The sequence below is a fragment of the Corythoichthys intestinalis genome, chromosome 1, assembly GCF_030265065.1.
Source record: "Corythoichthys intestinalis isolate RoL2023-P3 chromosome 1, ASM3026506v1, whole genome shotgun sequence".
NCBI classification, from domain to species: Eukaryota; Metazoa; Chordata; class Actinopteri; order Syngnathiformes; family Syngnathidae; genus Corythoichthys; species Corythoichthys intestinalis.
Window position 1 is genome coordinate 13,543,400 of NC_080395.1, and position 17,241 is coordinate 13,560,640.

The 17,241-nt window shown below is 40.0% G+C and overlaps 1 protein-coding gene across 4 annotated transcripts; it reads left to right on the plus strand.

The window, feature by feature from the left end:
- The first annotated feature begins 564 nt into the window (after positions 1–564).
- Positions 565–17,057, plus strand: LOC130917663 (gastrula zinc finger protein XlCGF8.2DB-like). Of its 4 annotated transcripts, none has more exons than XM_057839309.1 (4): positions 567–876; positions 1,128–1,255; positions 10,651–11,080; positions 15,321–17,057. In XM_057839309.1, the coding sequence occupies exon 4, from the start codon at positions 15,396–15,398 to the stop codon at positions 16,539–16,541; it is 1,146 nt and encodes a 381-aa protein (XP_057695292.1). In that variant the 5' UTR covers positions 567–876; positions 1,128–1,255; positions 10,651–11,080; positions 15,321–15,395; the 3' UTR covers positions 16,542–17,057. The 4 variants fall into 4 exon arrangements, with proteins under 4 accessions (XP_057695283.1, XP_057695292.1, XP_057695299.1 ...); XM_057839316.1 differs by having other exon boundaries at positions 603–876; positions 15,321–17,051; XM_057839300.1 differs by lacking the exon at positions 10,651–11,080 and having other exon boundaries at positions 565–876.
- Positions 17,058–17,241: the final 184 nt, after the last annotated feature.

Consider the following 17,241-nt stretch of genomic DNA (forward strand, 5'->3'; position numbering starts at 1 on the left):
TCCAGTTCTTTTCAGGTTGGTCATTGTAATTTGAAGACCTATTGTAATACTTATTTACAGCCCATGTCCACGTGTCTCTGTCTGTTGCCGTGACGACCCTTTATTCGCCATTTAAAGGAAATATTTTTTTTCAAAGACTCAGGCAGCTTATATAGCCACAATATTTGGCACACTTCGTCGAATTGGCCCAGTTAGAAGATTAATTTTGGTTTTGAATAAGGGCTTGGCTGCACAGCTCAGTAGTGGCTCCTTTTTTGTAGTACTCTCTCCAATAGGGGTTTTTATCTCTTGGGTGTGGGAATGTAAATAGGCGACTTTCGAGCATGTTATGTTCTAATGAGATGATTAGAGAGGAGCATCTGCCAACACCCTGACCTGCACACAGTCCGAGTTGCGTGACGTCCGAGTTGCGCTAGATTGCGAGGGCCCGTTCAGTCCTGCTTGCAGGCCTAGTTCTTCTTGTATTCTTCTTTCGTACACTTTGAATCATTAGGGCTCATGCTAGCGAGAAAAGCTAAACCGCGTTAAGATGAAGCTAGTTCATTATTTTGTTCCCTGAGTAAGTTGGATACAGACGAAACTTTCAACGTATAGCTTTACGGATAAAGTATTGAGCCTTCATAATTGAGTTAGTGATAGTTATGACCTAAATTCGGATATGTTTATTATATTTATTCAATAATCTTTGAGACCAGTGATGTTAAGTAGTTTTGGTTCCAAACGCTTCAAACATTACACTGAGGTTTCAGTGCCTGAACATTTCCACTTCCGGGTCACTTGACGTAACGCTGGCAACATTTGTGTACTCATCCGGTACTTGCATTACTTTCTTATTTCCTGCAACCCAAACGAGCTCCTTCGAAGCATTCTCATCGGGTAAGAACCTAAGTGAGGATTTAGTGGACTGAAAAGTCTTAAAGCTTCGTGGAAGTCGTTTGGCTTTATGTTAAAGCTTCCCAGGCTTACATAACTTCGTTATGTTTAGCTTAGCTCGATAGCTAAGACACGTGAACTCATTTCGATTGCTTTAGCTAAATGCCAATTCCGACTTGTAAATTTTGTTTTCAGGGGTGGGGGTCGCTCGGTTAACACTAATTGTATAATACGCTTCTCGACCTGTCTTAAAGATGCGACAAAATGCTACTGACTGAAGGCCAACGCAATCCCAAACATCAAGTTGAAGAGTAGAGACGTGGAAGATTAAGCAAGGAAGTCCGGGCAACGACGAGCAACTGACAAACAAAAGAAAATGACGGTAAGATCACGACATTAGTTTTACTTTTATGCAATATCAGACTTGTTTGGATGTGACGGGGATCACTTTTTGTTACTGAAGGGCAAAATTCCCAAATCTGAATTGCGATACTAGGCTCACGATGACTATCATCTCACGATATGGTGATACAACAATTATCGATACATGGGTCCAGAAATAGTTCTGGGATATTGTACTAAAATGAATAACAAGCTATTTTCATCTTTATGATCTGAATTTCAATGTATTTATCACAAGTAGATTTATAATCAGGGGTGCACATACTTTTTTTGTCCAGGTTCTCAGAGGAGGACCTGAAGATGTGACTTGGTCCTCATTGAGCTTGAGAGCCGACCCGCCTGATGCGATAAATTTATGACAAGCTTTACTTAGAGCCAGTTATCTTTAATTAATTATATTAACAATTAATGCTTGATTAACATCAACTGGCACAACAAAATTGCCATTACTTTGAAGTGAAATGTAAAGAAATAAAAAGCACCAATTCAAAATAAAGGGCATTATGCAGCTCCCACATTAACTGCAAGCCTTTTTAAAAGTGGGATGTCCTCCTCATAAGACCTCATTGAACGTGCATGTTTAGCTTTGTAAAATGCGAGCAAAAACAGGTTTGTCAGTGCATGTCGCTGTTCATTACCTTTATTCCGCCACTTGTCCATAGGGCGAGTGGGGTCCTGTTTGACATCGATAGTTTGCTTAATTGCCACATACTGTTTTTTTTTCGTGCTTTTCAAAGTTTGGATGGCTGAAATTCTTTGACCCTACATAAAATGCGCTGCTCTTATCGGCGATATTGGGATTCTCACAGCACATTTTGTACCGCATTTCCGTGCGAGCATCATTTGCTTCCTGCCATGGTACCTCCTGTAGCCACTTTTCAGCAAAAGTCCTTTTTTTCGATAGCTCCGGTGACGTCTCTGTCGTCTGTCTCTTTTGACGGGGGTGGGGGAACACGGAAGTAATTACTCAGTGTGGCCTGCCTCTTCAACATTTTGAGAAGTTATTTTCTCGTGTCCGCCGCAAATACAGTGGTCAGCCATCGGTACGCAAAAGCGTATGGAAGCCGTTGAGGGCCAGCGCGTTTGTCTACGTCCAGTACGCATGCGGACCACTTATGTGAACCGCTGTATATAATCCATTTGAGTTCTGGGAGGGTGGCAGTTTTGTTCATTTGCTGCCATCCCACCCACTAAACACGGACTGGAATTCTATGGCCTTCAATGGCAGCCAATGAGTTAACAATTCCATTTTTCATCATCAATGTCTGAGAAAGAGTTGATTTAAGATGCATTTAATAAAGTCTATTTACTGTATCTGCATCTAAGGGTTCTTAGGGCAGTTGAAGAGCTTTTCGGATTGGGGTGTGATTTTATGAATATAAACTTTGGACGAGTTCGTCAAAACAACCATGTCATTTTTGACGCGTAACTGCGAGGATAATTTGCGTTTTTTTTCTTTTTCTTTTTAGATTTAGCACTCATTTAATAGTCCCTTCCCAAACCCGGAAGTGTGACGTAATTTCCTGAAGAGAACGGAAGACATAGCAGACTTTATCCATCGCGAGCATAGCAGCAGCAGCGATATCAGTGCTATTTCCACCGAAAGTAGCCAATCAGGATCGCTCTTTCATGAAGCTAAGAAGGGCTGCAGCTATCGACTATTTTAGTAAGCGAGTAATCGACTGAAAATTCTATCGATTAATCAGGTAATCGGATAAAACATTCCTTTAGGTATAGAGCAATTTTACATATACATGAGAAAACAAGACATTTCATCTAATATTGAAACATTTTCAGTCAATCAACGTCTTTATTTTTGTGCACATTGTTGAAAACAGCCAACAATTGCATCTCAGAAGTGACTAGAATTAAAAAAAAAAAAAAAAAAAGACTAATTCACTGCTTTCACTCCAAAAAAACTTCTACTGTAGATCTTATTATTAAAAAAATCTTATTTCTTACCTAAAAATGCCATTACGGTTGATAACACACATCACTTAAAAGTTAGGTGTTTTTCCCTCGTGTTTCAGTTTATTTTCCATTTGTGTCAAGCTATTTTTAAGTTGTAGTTAAGTTTTGAATTAATCTAAATCCTGATAGGATTTTGAGTTTTTGCAGTTTTCAAAATAAATGTATTGTAACATATCAGGTTATAATATGGCGGGGATATTTGTATGCATTCCTGAATGCACCGCGTGACGTGCGGAGGTGAGGAAGGTGCGGGAGAGCGAGAAACGTGCCTTCCTGTTGTTGTTGTCGTTCTGGCAGGTGCATTGGCTATGGCAGACAGCAGTTGTGTGTTGGTTGTTCAACAAGTTCCCAAAAAATAAATAATTGCAACCTAACGAAGCGGGTGACTCTTTGTCAACGCTTCAGTATGATACCTGTTGTATTGGAGCACATTAGGGACCATTCCTACTTGGTGTTTTATCTTGCAATGACTACTGAGCTAAAATTGACAGTTAGCATTATTAAGTTTTTATTTTACACCCTCATCACTCTATAGCGCTATGTTTTCACAAATTAAATAAAGCCTGTATGTAAGACACGTTAGCCACGTATCGACAGTGGTCAAAATTAATAGAAACCTAGCCCTCCGCAGGGCTAACGTTATGTAAGCGAGTGACAGTAATGTTAATCATATTTATTAGCGCTGAGAGGTTTACTGCTTTAAGATGGCGGCTGTTTACAAAAGCCGCTGACTCTGTCATTTCGCATCTAGTTCAACATTCACGTGATATCTATGAGACGATTCAGACGCTACCTGCTACCACCGTAGCATGCTCTGCGTGGCATCATGCGGGCTAGCTTTTAGCAATGTCGGAGTAGTTTGTAGCGGCTGCCGGCTGCAGTAGGGTATTTTTATTTTATTGCTTCTTCCTCTACGCATGTGAGATCAGCGCGTTGTCCCGCATTAAAAAGTAGTCCGGGCAAAATGTGATGCTTAGAGCAAAATTAAACAATTTGTCGAGGTGAATAAAATTACTCGGATCAGTTTTCAAACTCGAGTTGCTCGAGTATTCGTTTCAGCTCTAAAGCTAGGGTAAGCAAGGGCTCCCAGGAAAATGATCTACAATTAATCCAGTGCTGCAACGATTAATCGATTAACTCGAGTATTCGATTAAGAAAAAAATATTTGAATTAAATTTTGTTGCCTCGAGTATTCGTTTAATTACAGTGGCGTTTTAATGTTTTATTTTGAAAGTGTTTACATTTAGTTTATTGATTAGGGTGGATACCTTGCCCTCTGGTCTGCCTCATTTCACATGGCTGAATCCAACTGCTCCCTGTTAAGACCAACGAAAGCTAACTTTTTCTTTGGGCTGTTTTTTAATGCATTCATAATTTAGTTTCTATGTATATTTAGCCGTTTTTTGTGGTAATATGAGTCTGAACCATTTGTTTAGAGCATTGGGGGGGGAAACGTTAGCGTTGTATAGCATTTAAGCTAGCGGACTTTTGCCATGGGGGTTAGCCAATTGTTCTTTTGTTGTACATAGATCCTCATTTATTTTTAATACCGTTTGATTTTTCATGTTCCTTTTCCAATTACTCGGTTATTCGAACTAACTAGTTCATCGATTAATCGACTACTAAAATAATCAATAGCTGCAGCCCTAAATTAATCCCGATATGTTTGAACCTGAAGCGTCAAATGACGATTTACTCGGCACAGCAGACGTTGGTGGCGATGCAGATTGACAGCTTGACATTCACGAACGGAAGAGTGGTAAGACTATGTCTTACCACATTGTGATTTTTCTATGAGCCTTTTTTTCACCAGTCATGATGTGATAGAACAGCGTACCACATGAATGCTATTTTTAGACCGCAAGGCTGCATGACGTCACCATCGTAAACCGGAAGAGGGTCAACATGGAATCGCGCTCGTATTCAACCCATGCAAATACTGCTTGTTTTGTGCCGGTAATTTTTTAAAAACGAACATGCTGAGTAAACACTGTTGCTGTGGAACTTGTACAAACGACTCTAGACATTACGACCATCCCCATATGAAGGATGTTTTCATTCGTTTCCCGAAGCCAAAAACTCAGGGGGGGGGGGGGGGGGGGATGTGAAAAATGAATCGATCGATCAATCAAATTTATATAGCCCTTTACAAAACCTGAAAGGCCTCAAAGTAGAGGTTAGATTTCGTGCCTGAACCCGACCGGGTCGGGCCCACAATTTAAGCATTCATGTTCGGGTCAGTTCGGGTCGGGCCGCCATGCCGGACTAATAAATTATTTAAAAAAAAAAAAAAAAAAAAATGGAGAGCAGGCTCTCTGTATTGCGCTTCTGCTTGTGCGTGTGCACGAACGCCGTGGCGCCAGCCGCTTTTTATTCTTGTCCTCCCGCTGTACCATTTGCGCACGGCCGAGGCGCCGCCCTCATTTTCATTTCCTTGTCAGAGAGGCGCGTCCATGTGAGAACAATATCCCACACACTCAGAAATATGTTTAACAAACTTTCCCAGCGTTATTTCGTTGTGTGAATTCTTTGATAATTCTCAAAAAAATATGTAGATTATTTAAACATTAAGAAAACTTGCGTTTTTTTCTGCCAACTCGAAGAAATGAAAATAAATTGCTGCTGCTGCGTTTTTTCCGCGTCACTCAATAATAAAAAAAAAAAAAAAAAAAAATGGAGAGCAGGCTCTCTGTATTGCGCTTTTGCTTGTGCGTGTGCACGAACGCCGTGGCGCCGGCCGCTTTTTATTCTTGTCCTCCCGCTGTACCATTTGCGCACGGCCGAGGCGCCGCCCTCATTTTCATTTCCTTGTCAGAGAGGCGCGTCCATGTGAGAACAATATCCCACACACTCAGAAATATGTTTAACAAACTTTCCCAGCGTTATTTCGTTGTGTGAATGCTTTGATAATTCTCAAAAAAATATGTAGATTATTTAAACATTAAGAAAACTTGCGTTTTTTTTCTGCCAACTCGAAGAAATGAAAATAAATTGCTGCTGCTGCGTTTTTTCCGCGTCACTCAAAAAAAAAAAAATCGGGTTTTTCGGGCTCGGGCCTGCAAATCTAGTTAAGTGATCGAGCTCGGGCCGGGTCGGGCCTCAATACCAGCGGGCCGTGTCGGGTCGGGCTGGATTTTTTAGGCCCGAACTAGGCTCTACCTCAAAGTGCTTTACAACAAAACGTGACTCAAGATAAATAAAAGGCAGGAAAGTATTGTACAATGACATTAGGAAAAAAGAAATTAAACAAAAACAGTGCACCGCGATAAAAGTCCAGCAAATAAAACAATAAAACCAATAAAATCCAAAAACATTAAAAACCCTAAAGTAAATAAAACCAGGCTAATCTGTAAAATGCGAGTCTAAAAAGGTGTGTTTTTAACCGAGACTTAAAAAGACCTAGATCCGTAGCGGTGCGGATTGCAGGGTGAAGACTATTCCACAGCCTAGGGGCAGAAACCGCAAAAGATCGGTCTCCCCACTGCTTAAGTTTTGACCTCGGAAAGAAGAAAGAAGTTGGCCGGTCGAACGAAGAGTCCTGCCAGAGTCACGGAAGGTTAAAAAATTTGTGATAAATAAGATGGAGCCTGGCCATTAATAGAATAAAAAACATTAAAAGTTTGAAATAAATTCTATGGACTGGAAGCCAGTGGAGTTATGATAGCACGTGGGTAACATGCTCACGTCTAGGTCTACCTGTTAAAAACCGAGCAGCAACATTTTAACAAGTTGCAGACGAGAAATTGAGGACTTGGGGAAGCCAACATAAAGTGCATTGCAGTAGTCCAACCTTGAGCTTATAAAAGCGCGAATTGCTTTTTCAAGGTCGTGGCGACCAAGAAAGGCTACACTTTGGCCTAGAGACGGAGCTGGAAAAAACTTGCTCTTACAACAGAACTAATCTGCTTTTCAAAGGTTAGCCTGCTATCGAATATCACTCGATATTGTTGATCAACTTGTGCAGACGTCCAAAAGATCAGTTTAATGCCAGCTAGGTGAAGCTGTTCACCTTCATATGCAGTAAACATTTTATTGGGGGCCATGGTCCTACAGATGACAATGCCGAAGAGGTAACCCGTTTTGATGTTTTTCTTAATTCATAGCGTAACTTAAACTAAAAAAAAAGTTTTTATATCACAACAGTAATGTTGGCCTATTTTTCTAAAATATGGATATTTAAATAAATTAGCCATGTTTGGCCTTGGTCTTTTTGAAGTAAGCCTGTTCATGCCTACAGATAGGCTTTAGATTTAACAGCTTTGCCTTTTCAGTTGTAAAGAAACAGCCACAGCCTTAGTAAGGGTGAAGTGTAGATAAATTTATAGAATTAATATTTGTTGGTAATGAAAAAATTAAGTGTTCGTTTGCTGTCACCGAGTAGCATTTGCAATCGCTACACAAAAATAGCAATATAAATTACCCCAGGACTGGTCAAAGAGAAACGTAATACAACCAGAGGATATTAAATATAAGAAAGACGAAGAATTTGGTGGTAAAGCATAGCTTGTTGAAACAGGAGAATGAGAAACAAGCGTAAGGCGATGCGCACAAGAAAAAGGTATCGATAAAAAAGCTACCTTTGGATCAGGTCAGCACTTTTTCCCGTCTTTTTCAGCCCTCGCACTCAAGCCATCTCTCTAATGCCCCTTTCCCACTGAAACTAGTGAACTAGATGCAAAATGACAGACGGCGGTGTTAGAACATGTATTATTGAACAGAGATGCGAAATGACAGACTAGACTTGCCGGCGTTAGTAAACAGCCGCCATCTTAAAGCAGTAGACTTCTCTAGAAGGCTCTTTTGTAGCGAACCTAATTAACTTTTTATCTAAAATACTCCTAAATCGGCTAAATCTTGTCTTGAATCTATCTTTAAATGATGAAACAGTTTTAAAACTTTGACATGTCAGAAGTAGACAGAAGGGAAATTATGGAATAACGGGAGCAATTTTAACAACTGTAACTGTTGATTGACAACATTAAATTAATAGAATGTAGTTTAAAGCTGCTGATACAGAATGGGGACAGGAGTATTTTATTTACTGTTATTTTTGTATATTTGTTATGTGTTAACTTGATACTGAAATGAAATTTGGTTTAGCCTGAGAGGATTTTTGAACAATTTTGGAACAAATGTACAAAACAAAACAAAAAAAGGAGGGGGGGGTGTCAATAATCGTTTTATAATCGAATTGGAGCCTCTGAAACGTAATCGTAATCGAATCGTGAGGTGCCCAAAGATTCCCAGCTCTTGTATTAACGTATCTGATGGGGTTGCTGTGGCAACTAAGTCCTTTGTTATTGCCAACAAAGGGTACATAACAAAGTATTAAGATGAACTTTTGGTATTGACCAAATACTTACTTTCCACCATGATTTGCAAATAAATTCTTTAAAAATCAAACAACGTGATTTGCTGTTTTTTTTTCCCCAAATTCTGTCCCTCATGGTTGAGGTTTACCCATGTTGACAATTATAGGCCTCTCTAATATTTTCAAGGGGGAGAACTTGCACAATTAGTGGTTGACTAAATACTTATTTGCCCCTCTGTAGCTGTTAAAATGTTGTCTATAAAGGTTGTAAAGCAATAAGACAACAAAAATTAATGAAATGAACAAAAATCCTGCAAAATACAGTTTTCATAATGGGTCAAAATCATTTTTCGAACAGATCATGTCACTAGCACCTTGGAGACTATCCTTTGCTTTGCTTAGCCAAAACTACACCAGAGGAGGCAATATGGATATTTAGAATTTCTTTAAATCTAAGCTTTCAAACGCTACCAACAACAACCTGAAAAGTTGATTGAACTCGAACAGTGTCAAGATGTGTATATATATATATATATATATATATATATATATATATATATATATATATATACATACACACAGTATTGGCCAAAAGTTTGGAGACGCCTCAAAGGTGGATACTTGGAAGAATGTAGAATAAAAAACCTGTTGTCAGTTATTTCACTTTTTTTGGCCATTCCACATTTTCGTTCATAGTTTTGATGTCTTCAGTGAGAATTTACAATAGTAGTGAAAATATATAAAACGCAAAAATCATGAAGTGTGTCCTAAATTTTGACTTTTATTTGAGTCTTCAACATGCTTCTCCCCCAGTCCCACAAATGTAAAACTCCGCCTATGATTACAAAGTCGAACTATAAAATGTACATAATTACACATATTATAAAGGCTGGTTACAAACTGTAGAAGTACTGGCTGTCTCGTCACCTGTTGGCTTTGTTTCGAATTTTTTCACATTGTGCTGTAATTCAAAGTGCTTCCTTGTTGAATTGGATGTCGAGCTTTTAGCGGTTGACAGTCTTTTCTGAGCCATTTGAGATATTTTTGTCATCTTTACTGGACAGAAATGTGAAGTAATGACTGTATTCCCATTGAGCAAATGCAGTCGTTTGTGGTATATTCTGACAAGGTAGCCAGGCTATGTTGTTGACCGCCGTGGCAGATGGCGCGTACACAGCATAGTAATACACGTGACCCGTTTTTTTCCCCGATGAGAAAACGTGAGATGTGATGTCACTCCCAAACTCAAGAGCAGTATTTACTATTCAAATGCTCTACATACATGACTACAGTAGCCTTCATTCTACATACAGTATGAAGCAACAACAAAATAGTAACGCACAGGCACTGAGGAAACCAACTTTAATCAGATTACTGGCTTGGAAATATGAACGTGTTAGATTGCTCGTTACTGAAAGAAAGTAATCAGTTACTAAGTAACGCGTTACTGACAACGCTACTTACGACCTCTGCCCGTCCCCCCGAAAAATGTTCTCCTCGGATCTACACAATTCACGTAGGTCACCATTTTTTTTACTTCAAAACGGTGAATTTCGCCGAAAGGTGAGTGATTTTCATGCCTGAAAAATGAGTTTCATTGGACATAGGGAATTTTTTATTTTGGCTGCAGGCAGAATCGGCTCCTTTGCTATGGTGTGGTGTTATTTTGCACTGAGCAACTTGGTATGCAGGCTCATATGATGGTAAAAGTGCTCGCTGGTTCACTGATGTAACACTGACAAAGCGGGCCGATTGTTGGCCAGTTTTGTAAATAACGGCGTTTGAGTATAACGGCACTACTAACGGCATTATTTGATGTCAATAGTGAGTCGTCTAATTAATTACTTTTCCTATCCTTGCAACTCCGTCACCGTTACTGGGAATGTGAACGCGTACGTTACTACAATTTTGTTGAATGACGAGAGATGTCTGAGAGACACGGACAGAGCAGAGCCAGCCAATATATCGGTCTATATCGACTAAAAATCTGATTTTGGCTGCCAGTATGAACAAGACCTTAGTGTCAGTAAAAAATATGCTTCATGAAAATCACGGCAAAAGCTCGACTTCAGAATTTTTTTTCCCCCATCCAGTGTCCCGCAGACGTCATTGCAAAACGGCTTCAACCTGAGAAGAACAATTCCCTCCATGTTAAACAGGAAGAGTCTGAGATGCCGTACATAAAACAGGAGGCGGAGCCAGAGACCTACATTAAAGAAGAAGAGCAGGAAGGTGGAATCCCCAAGTTTCCAATGACTGTCATTGTAAAGAGTGAAAAAGATGAAGGTCCAAGCGAAGAAAGTGGAGCAGTGAAACCTTCAAGTGACAGCTTATTTCAACACCTCACAATTAAAGGAGAGGGACGATCGCAACCGGATGGCCTGTTAGCGCCGCTCTCCGAAAGTGACGGCATAACATCACACTCTTCTGAGACTGACACTAATGAGGAGGATGTTGACTTTGACCAAAAAGCTTCAAAATCCCTAATGGCATCACGAAAAAGAGAGACTCAAGAATGCCCAGGTGGGAAACCGTTCGTTTGCTCATGCTGCGATAAAAGATATTCACGGCTACATAAGTTAAAAAGACACATGCAGACACACACTGGGGAGAAGCCTTTTGTCTGCACAAGTTGTGGTAAAGGATTCACCGAAAAGGGAAATTTAAACAGTCACATAAGAACACACACTGGAGAGAAGCCCTTTGCCTGCACACTTTGCGATAAAAGATTTTATCAGAAGAACGATTTAGAAAGGCATAAGCGAACACACACTGGAGAGAAGCCTTTTGCCTGCACATTTTGCAATAAAAGGTTTTCTCTGAATTGTAATTTTAAAAAGCATCAGCGTACACACACTGGCGAGAAGCCTTTTCTCTGCTCAGTTTATCCTCAAATATTTTGTCACGAGAAAACTTTAAAAAGACACGCAAGAACACACATTGGTGAGAAGCATTTTGCCTGCACACTTTGCAATAAAAGATTTTCTCGGAAGGCTCATTTAGAAAACCATACGCGTACACACACTGGAGAAAAGCCTTTTGTCTGCACAACTTGTGGTAAACCATTCGCTGAGAAGAGAATTTTAAAAAAACACACAAGATGGCACGCTGGAGACAATCTTTTTCCCTGCTTATTTTGTGATCAAATATTTTGTGACAAGTATCAGTTAGAAAGACACACACGTACACACACTGGCGAGAAGCCTTTTCTCTGCTCAGTTTGTCCTCAAAGATTCTGTCACGAGAAAACTTTAAAAAGACACGCAAGAACACACACTGGCGAGAAGCCTTTTCTCTGCTCAGTTTGTCCTGAAAGATTCTGTCACGAGGAAACTTTAAAAAGACACGCAAGAACGCACATTGGTGAGAAGCATTTTGCCTGCACACTTTGCAATAAAAGATTTTCTCGGAAGGCTCATTTAGAAAATCATACGCGTACACACACTGGAGAAAAGCCTTTTGTCTGCACAACTTGTGGTAAACGATTCGCTGACAAGGGAAACTTAAGGACACACGTTATCAGACACACTGGAGAGAAGCCCTTTGCCTGCTCACTTTGTGATAAAAGATACTTTGCAAAGGCAAATTTAGACATTCACACAAAAACACACGCCGGAGATAAGCCTTTTTCCCCTGCTCTCCATGTGGTAAAAGATTAACTCTGAAGGGACATTTAGTATGGCACACAACAAACCACACTGGAAATAACCTTTGAATTGCAGTGTGTGACAAAATATTCTGATTTCTGGCACGCACTGACATTGGGAAAAGCATTTTAATTTCGTTATTCAGTTTTCTTTGAGAATCTTTTGGAAAAAAATGTTGAAATGATTTTGCAAGTCATTCTTTTTCATAATCATCCAATATACTTGATGTTTTTAATTGAATTTTTTGCGTTGCATGTCTATGTTAAGATCGATAATATACTTTTGTTTTTGCTATTTTACTTCTGAATAATGGCATTGACACACAGCTATAGAGTTCCTTGAAAAATCAAGTCCAGACTCAAAACTTCAGCCAGATTTGTTATGATTTATTTCCTGTTACTTGGATTTACTTAGATTTAGCTGTTGTCGCCTCTATTTGTAGCTTTTGTAAACTCTGTTGTAAAGTTTCCCTAGGTATATTGAAACGCGCATTGAAATAAAATGTATTGATATTTGAATTACTTTGAAGCAGTCCTTCTGTCCGTTGTTGTTGTTTGTTCAATTTCAAAAGTTTTTGTCTGAATAGTTTCAGGGAAGATTTCTTTGTTAGTCGTCTGCATTGTAATATTTTCCAATCTGATAGAATTTCTTGACCTTTTTATGATTATCAAATAATTTCTGTTACACTCCCAACTCCAACCCCCAACAAACACAAGACTGATGACTCGAACAGACTGCAAAATGTCATCATTGGTTTTATCTCTCTACTCCAACATTTTTTGCAGGATATTCTTTGTATCGAAGTACTTTTTTCCGGATTGCCAAATAAATTGTATTGTGATGACAAATAAGTCTTAAGCTAAATGGAATAAAAAAAAATATTAAAAATGCATTTATTCAGTGCGACAGGGCAAAATTACTGCATAATGGTCAAAACTAGTGATGCACGATAATGCATTTTTCAACCGATACCGATAACCGATAATCTCCTCCTCATTCCAACCGATAACCAATAATGTCAAGCCGATAATTCTATTAAAAGATTTATGTAAATTTTAAAGTACACACAAGAGAAAATTCTACTGTGCAAAAATATAATTTATTGCTCTTTTTAAACAAATGAGAACAAGTAGTAAATTCAACATCTAAATAATGACAGATTGTCTAACAATGTGTAATGGTAAACTTTTGGCAACAACTACTTACAGGGTAAATACCTAAGTTGCACAAAAATATCTTGGAAATTAAGCCATTCCTAACATACATAACATTGATACACTGAAAAAACACACCTCCTTAAAACTAGTCAATTTTAATTGTGAATATTGGAAATAAGTGAAATTATCTGCCAGCGCTTCAAGTGTATTTCACTCAGATTTCTTGGAAGAAAAATAGCTAGCTGAAAATAAGCTTAACAGTCTTATTTTAAGCAAAAAATTATTATACTTAATCCTAAAACCAACTTGTCAGAAATGTTCTTTATTCAAGAATAGGTATGGTTCAAAACATTATTTCAAAGCAATTTTTAAATTGAGAAGTGTTAATGAGTGCTAATGAGTTTTGATCATCTACTGTGACTGTAACTGAGCAGACAAATAAGTTAAATTGAAAAGTGATTGCTAATGTTATATGCTTTGTTGCACACTGTGAAAATGATTAACTCAAAAGAGGGAGATATCATGTATCCATTGTACGGCGCTTTGTTTACGTTTGCGGCACTCACGTCACTTGCTTTACGGCAGCTCAGCTGATACACGGCAGTGTTATTATGCCGGAGTTGGAGCTTGCATTCCTGTGCGTGTGCCTGAGTTTTGTTCACCAAAAATAAGGACAGCGTGGCTGGATTTATCCTTGTGTAAAAAAAAAAATCTCCTCACACCTGTTCCCTTCAGTCCGTCCGGCCGCCAAATTGGCACCCGCGCCAGGCCTCTGTCTGGCTCGATGAGTGGAACCGGAGTGGCGGCAGCAGCTACGTTCGCAACGTATATCCGCCCGCCCCAGCCGGCTCGCTGCGGCATATTCAGGGCCTGGCTCTGTTCCTCGCATCCCGCACGGTGTGGGGGAACGCTCGAGAAACCCGCCCCGCCTAGGGCGAGGCGGCGGCGGTCTGCAAGGACTGGCCAGAGCGGCGGGCTCCAGCGGAAGACGGTTACTTGTCGACTATCGGTTTTGTGCCGGTGTTTAGCATTAGATGGAGTTTACCACCCGCTTTGGGCTGAATGAGGACGCTTTTTTTCCGCCTCGTGAAACTTCTGCAGTGCATGTTTTGCAGATGGCGAGAGCCTCGTTTTTTTTTTTTTTTTTACACAAATCCAGCTGTTGTTGTGTAACTCCGCCTCCTCAACCCCTCCTCCCTCAGGGGCTTCAGAGAGGGGAGGGGTTGAGGAGGCAGGGTGATGAATTCTTCGGTTGCCACATTTGGAGGCTAAATCAAGTATATAATTTAATTATCGGATTGCATTATCGGTTGAATTTTTTAAAATCTGGATGATCTGTGTGACGTCATAATGGCCATTATCGGCTGATAATATCGTATATCTTTAGTCAAAACCGCTGACTATTTAAACCCCCCGAATGTTATTTCATCCCGCCGGAGTTAGTCTGGCTCTTATCATAATCCTGCCAGGGACTCTGAAGCTACATGCTAACCCGAACCGAGGTGCTCTTCCAAGCCTCTTCCTCGCCTTTGGAACATGAAAAATCCCACAAAACTACCCCGACTCATGTCACAAATGGCAGCGGGGGTGATTGCCTGCACCAGCCAGCCCCCGTCCGTGAGCAAGTTTTGGCTCATCGTTCCCCTGCTGCGGCCCCGGCAGGCAGTCTCGCCGGACGCTTGCTGACATTGCTCTGGGTCCGGCGGGGATGCAACAGGGGAATGAACGCTGAAAATGCCGCATTCTCAGTAGACATGCGGCCAACGTCGCAGCGTGTGGCTGCCCGAGCCCAAGCAATGTATAGCACTCTCTAGGCGGGCACGCATCAATCTCTTCTAAAAATCTGATTTTGGCTGTCAGTATGAACAAGGCCTTAGTGTCAGGAAAAAATAAGCTACATGAAAATCGCAGCAAAAGCTCGACTTGAGCAAATAGTGATTTTTTTTTTCTGTTATCCAGTGTCCCGCAGACATCATTGTAAAAGAGCTTCAACCTAAGAAGCACGATCCCCTCCACGTTAAACAGGAGTGGGACATGCCGTACATCAAACAGGAGGCGGAGCCAGACACCCCCAGCATTAAAGAAGAACAGGCTAATGGAATCCCCAAGTTTCCAATGAATTTCACTGTGAAGATTGAAAAAGATGAAGCTCCAAGCGAGGAGAGGGAAGAGAACTTATTTCCACACCTCACAACAAAAGAGGGACCATCACAACCGGACGGCCTGTTAGCTCCGCTCTCGGACAGTGATGATTTAACGTCACACTCTTCTGACTTTACCACTGATAAGGAGGATGTTGATTTCAACCAACAAGCTTCAAAATCCCGAAACAAGTCATCACTGAAAAGAGACACTCAAGAATGCGCGGGTGGGAAACAGTTTGCCTGCTCACGTTGCGATAAAAGATATTCATGGAAGCATCACTTGAATAGACACATGCATACACACACCGGGGAGAAGCCTTTTGTCTGCACATGTTGTGGTAAAGGATTCACCGAAAAGGGAAATTTAAACATTCACACAAGAACACACACTGGAGAGAAGCCCTTTGCCTGCACATTTTGCGATAAAAGATTTTCTCAGAAGAATGATTTAGAAAGGCATAAACGAACACATACTGGAGAGAAGCCTTTTGCCTGCACATTTTGCAATAAAAGTTTTTCCCAGAAGCATGATTTAGAAAGTCATAAGCATACACACACTGGAGAAAAGCCTTTTGTCTGCAAACATTGTGGTGAAAGATTCACTGAGAAGGGAGAATTAAACACACACGCAAACACACACATTGGTGAGAAGCCTTTTGCCTGCTCACTTTGCAGTAAAAGATTTTCTTGGAAGGCTCATTTAAAAAGTCATAAGCATACACACACTGGAGAAAAGCCTTTTGTCTGCACATCTTGTGGTAAACAATTCACTGACAAGGGAAATTTAAACAGACACACAAGCGTACACACTGGAGAGAGGCCTTTTGCCTGCACACTTTGCAAAAAAAGATTTTCTGTGAGTTGGAATTTAAAAATGCATCAGCGTACACACACTGGAGAAAAGCCTTTTGTCTGCACATCTTGTGGTAAACGATTCACCCAGAAGGGAAATTTAAACACACTCTCACACACACTGAAGAGAAGCCTTTCGCCTGCTCCTTTTGTGATAAAAGATACTTTGCAAAGGCAAAGTTAGACATTCACACAAAAACACATGCTGGAAATTAGCCTTTTTTCCCTGCTCTCGTGGTAAAGGATGAACTCTGAAGGGACATTTAGTATGGCACACAAGAAACCACACTGGGATATAACCTTTGAATTGCAGTGTGTGACAAAATACTCTGATTTCTGCCACGCGCTGACAGTGGGAAAAGCATCTTAATTTCGTTATTCAGTTTCCTTTGAGAAAAATTGTTGAAATGACTTTGTAGGTCATTCTTTTTCATAATCATCCAATATACTTGATGTTTTTTAATTGAATTATTTGCGTTACCTGTCTGTTGAGATCTATAATTTACTTATTTCTTTTTGCTATTTTACTTCTGAATGTTGGCATTGCCACCCAGCTCTATAGTTCCTCGAAACTAAAAATATAACTTTTTTCCTTGAAAAATCAAGTCCAGACTCAAAACTTCAGCCATTTTTTTGTTATGATTTATTTCCTGTTACTTGGATTGACTCAGATTTAGCTGTTGTCGCCTCTATTTGTTGCTTTGAGTTTTGAAAGGTGCATTGAAATAAAATGTATTGATATTTGAATTACTTTGAATCTGTCCTTCTGTCCTTTGTTTGTTCAATTTCAATAGTTTTTGTCTAAATAGTTTAAGGGAAGATTTCTTTGTTAGTCTTCTGCATTGTAATATTTTCCAAACTGATAGAATTTCTTGACCTTGTTA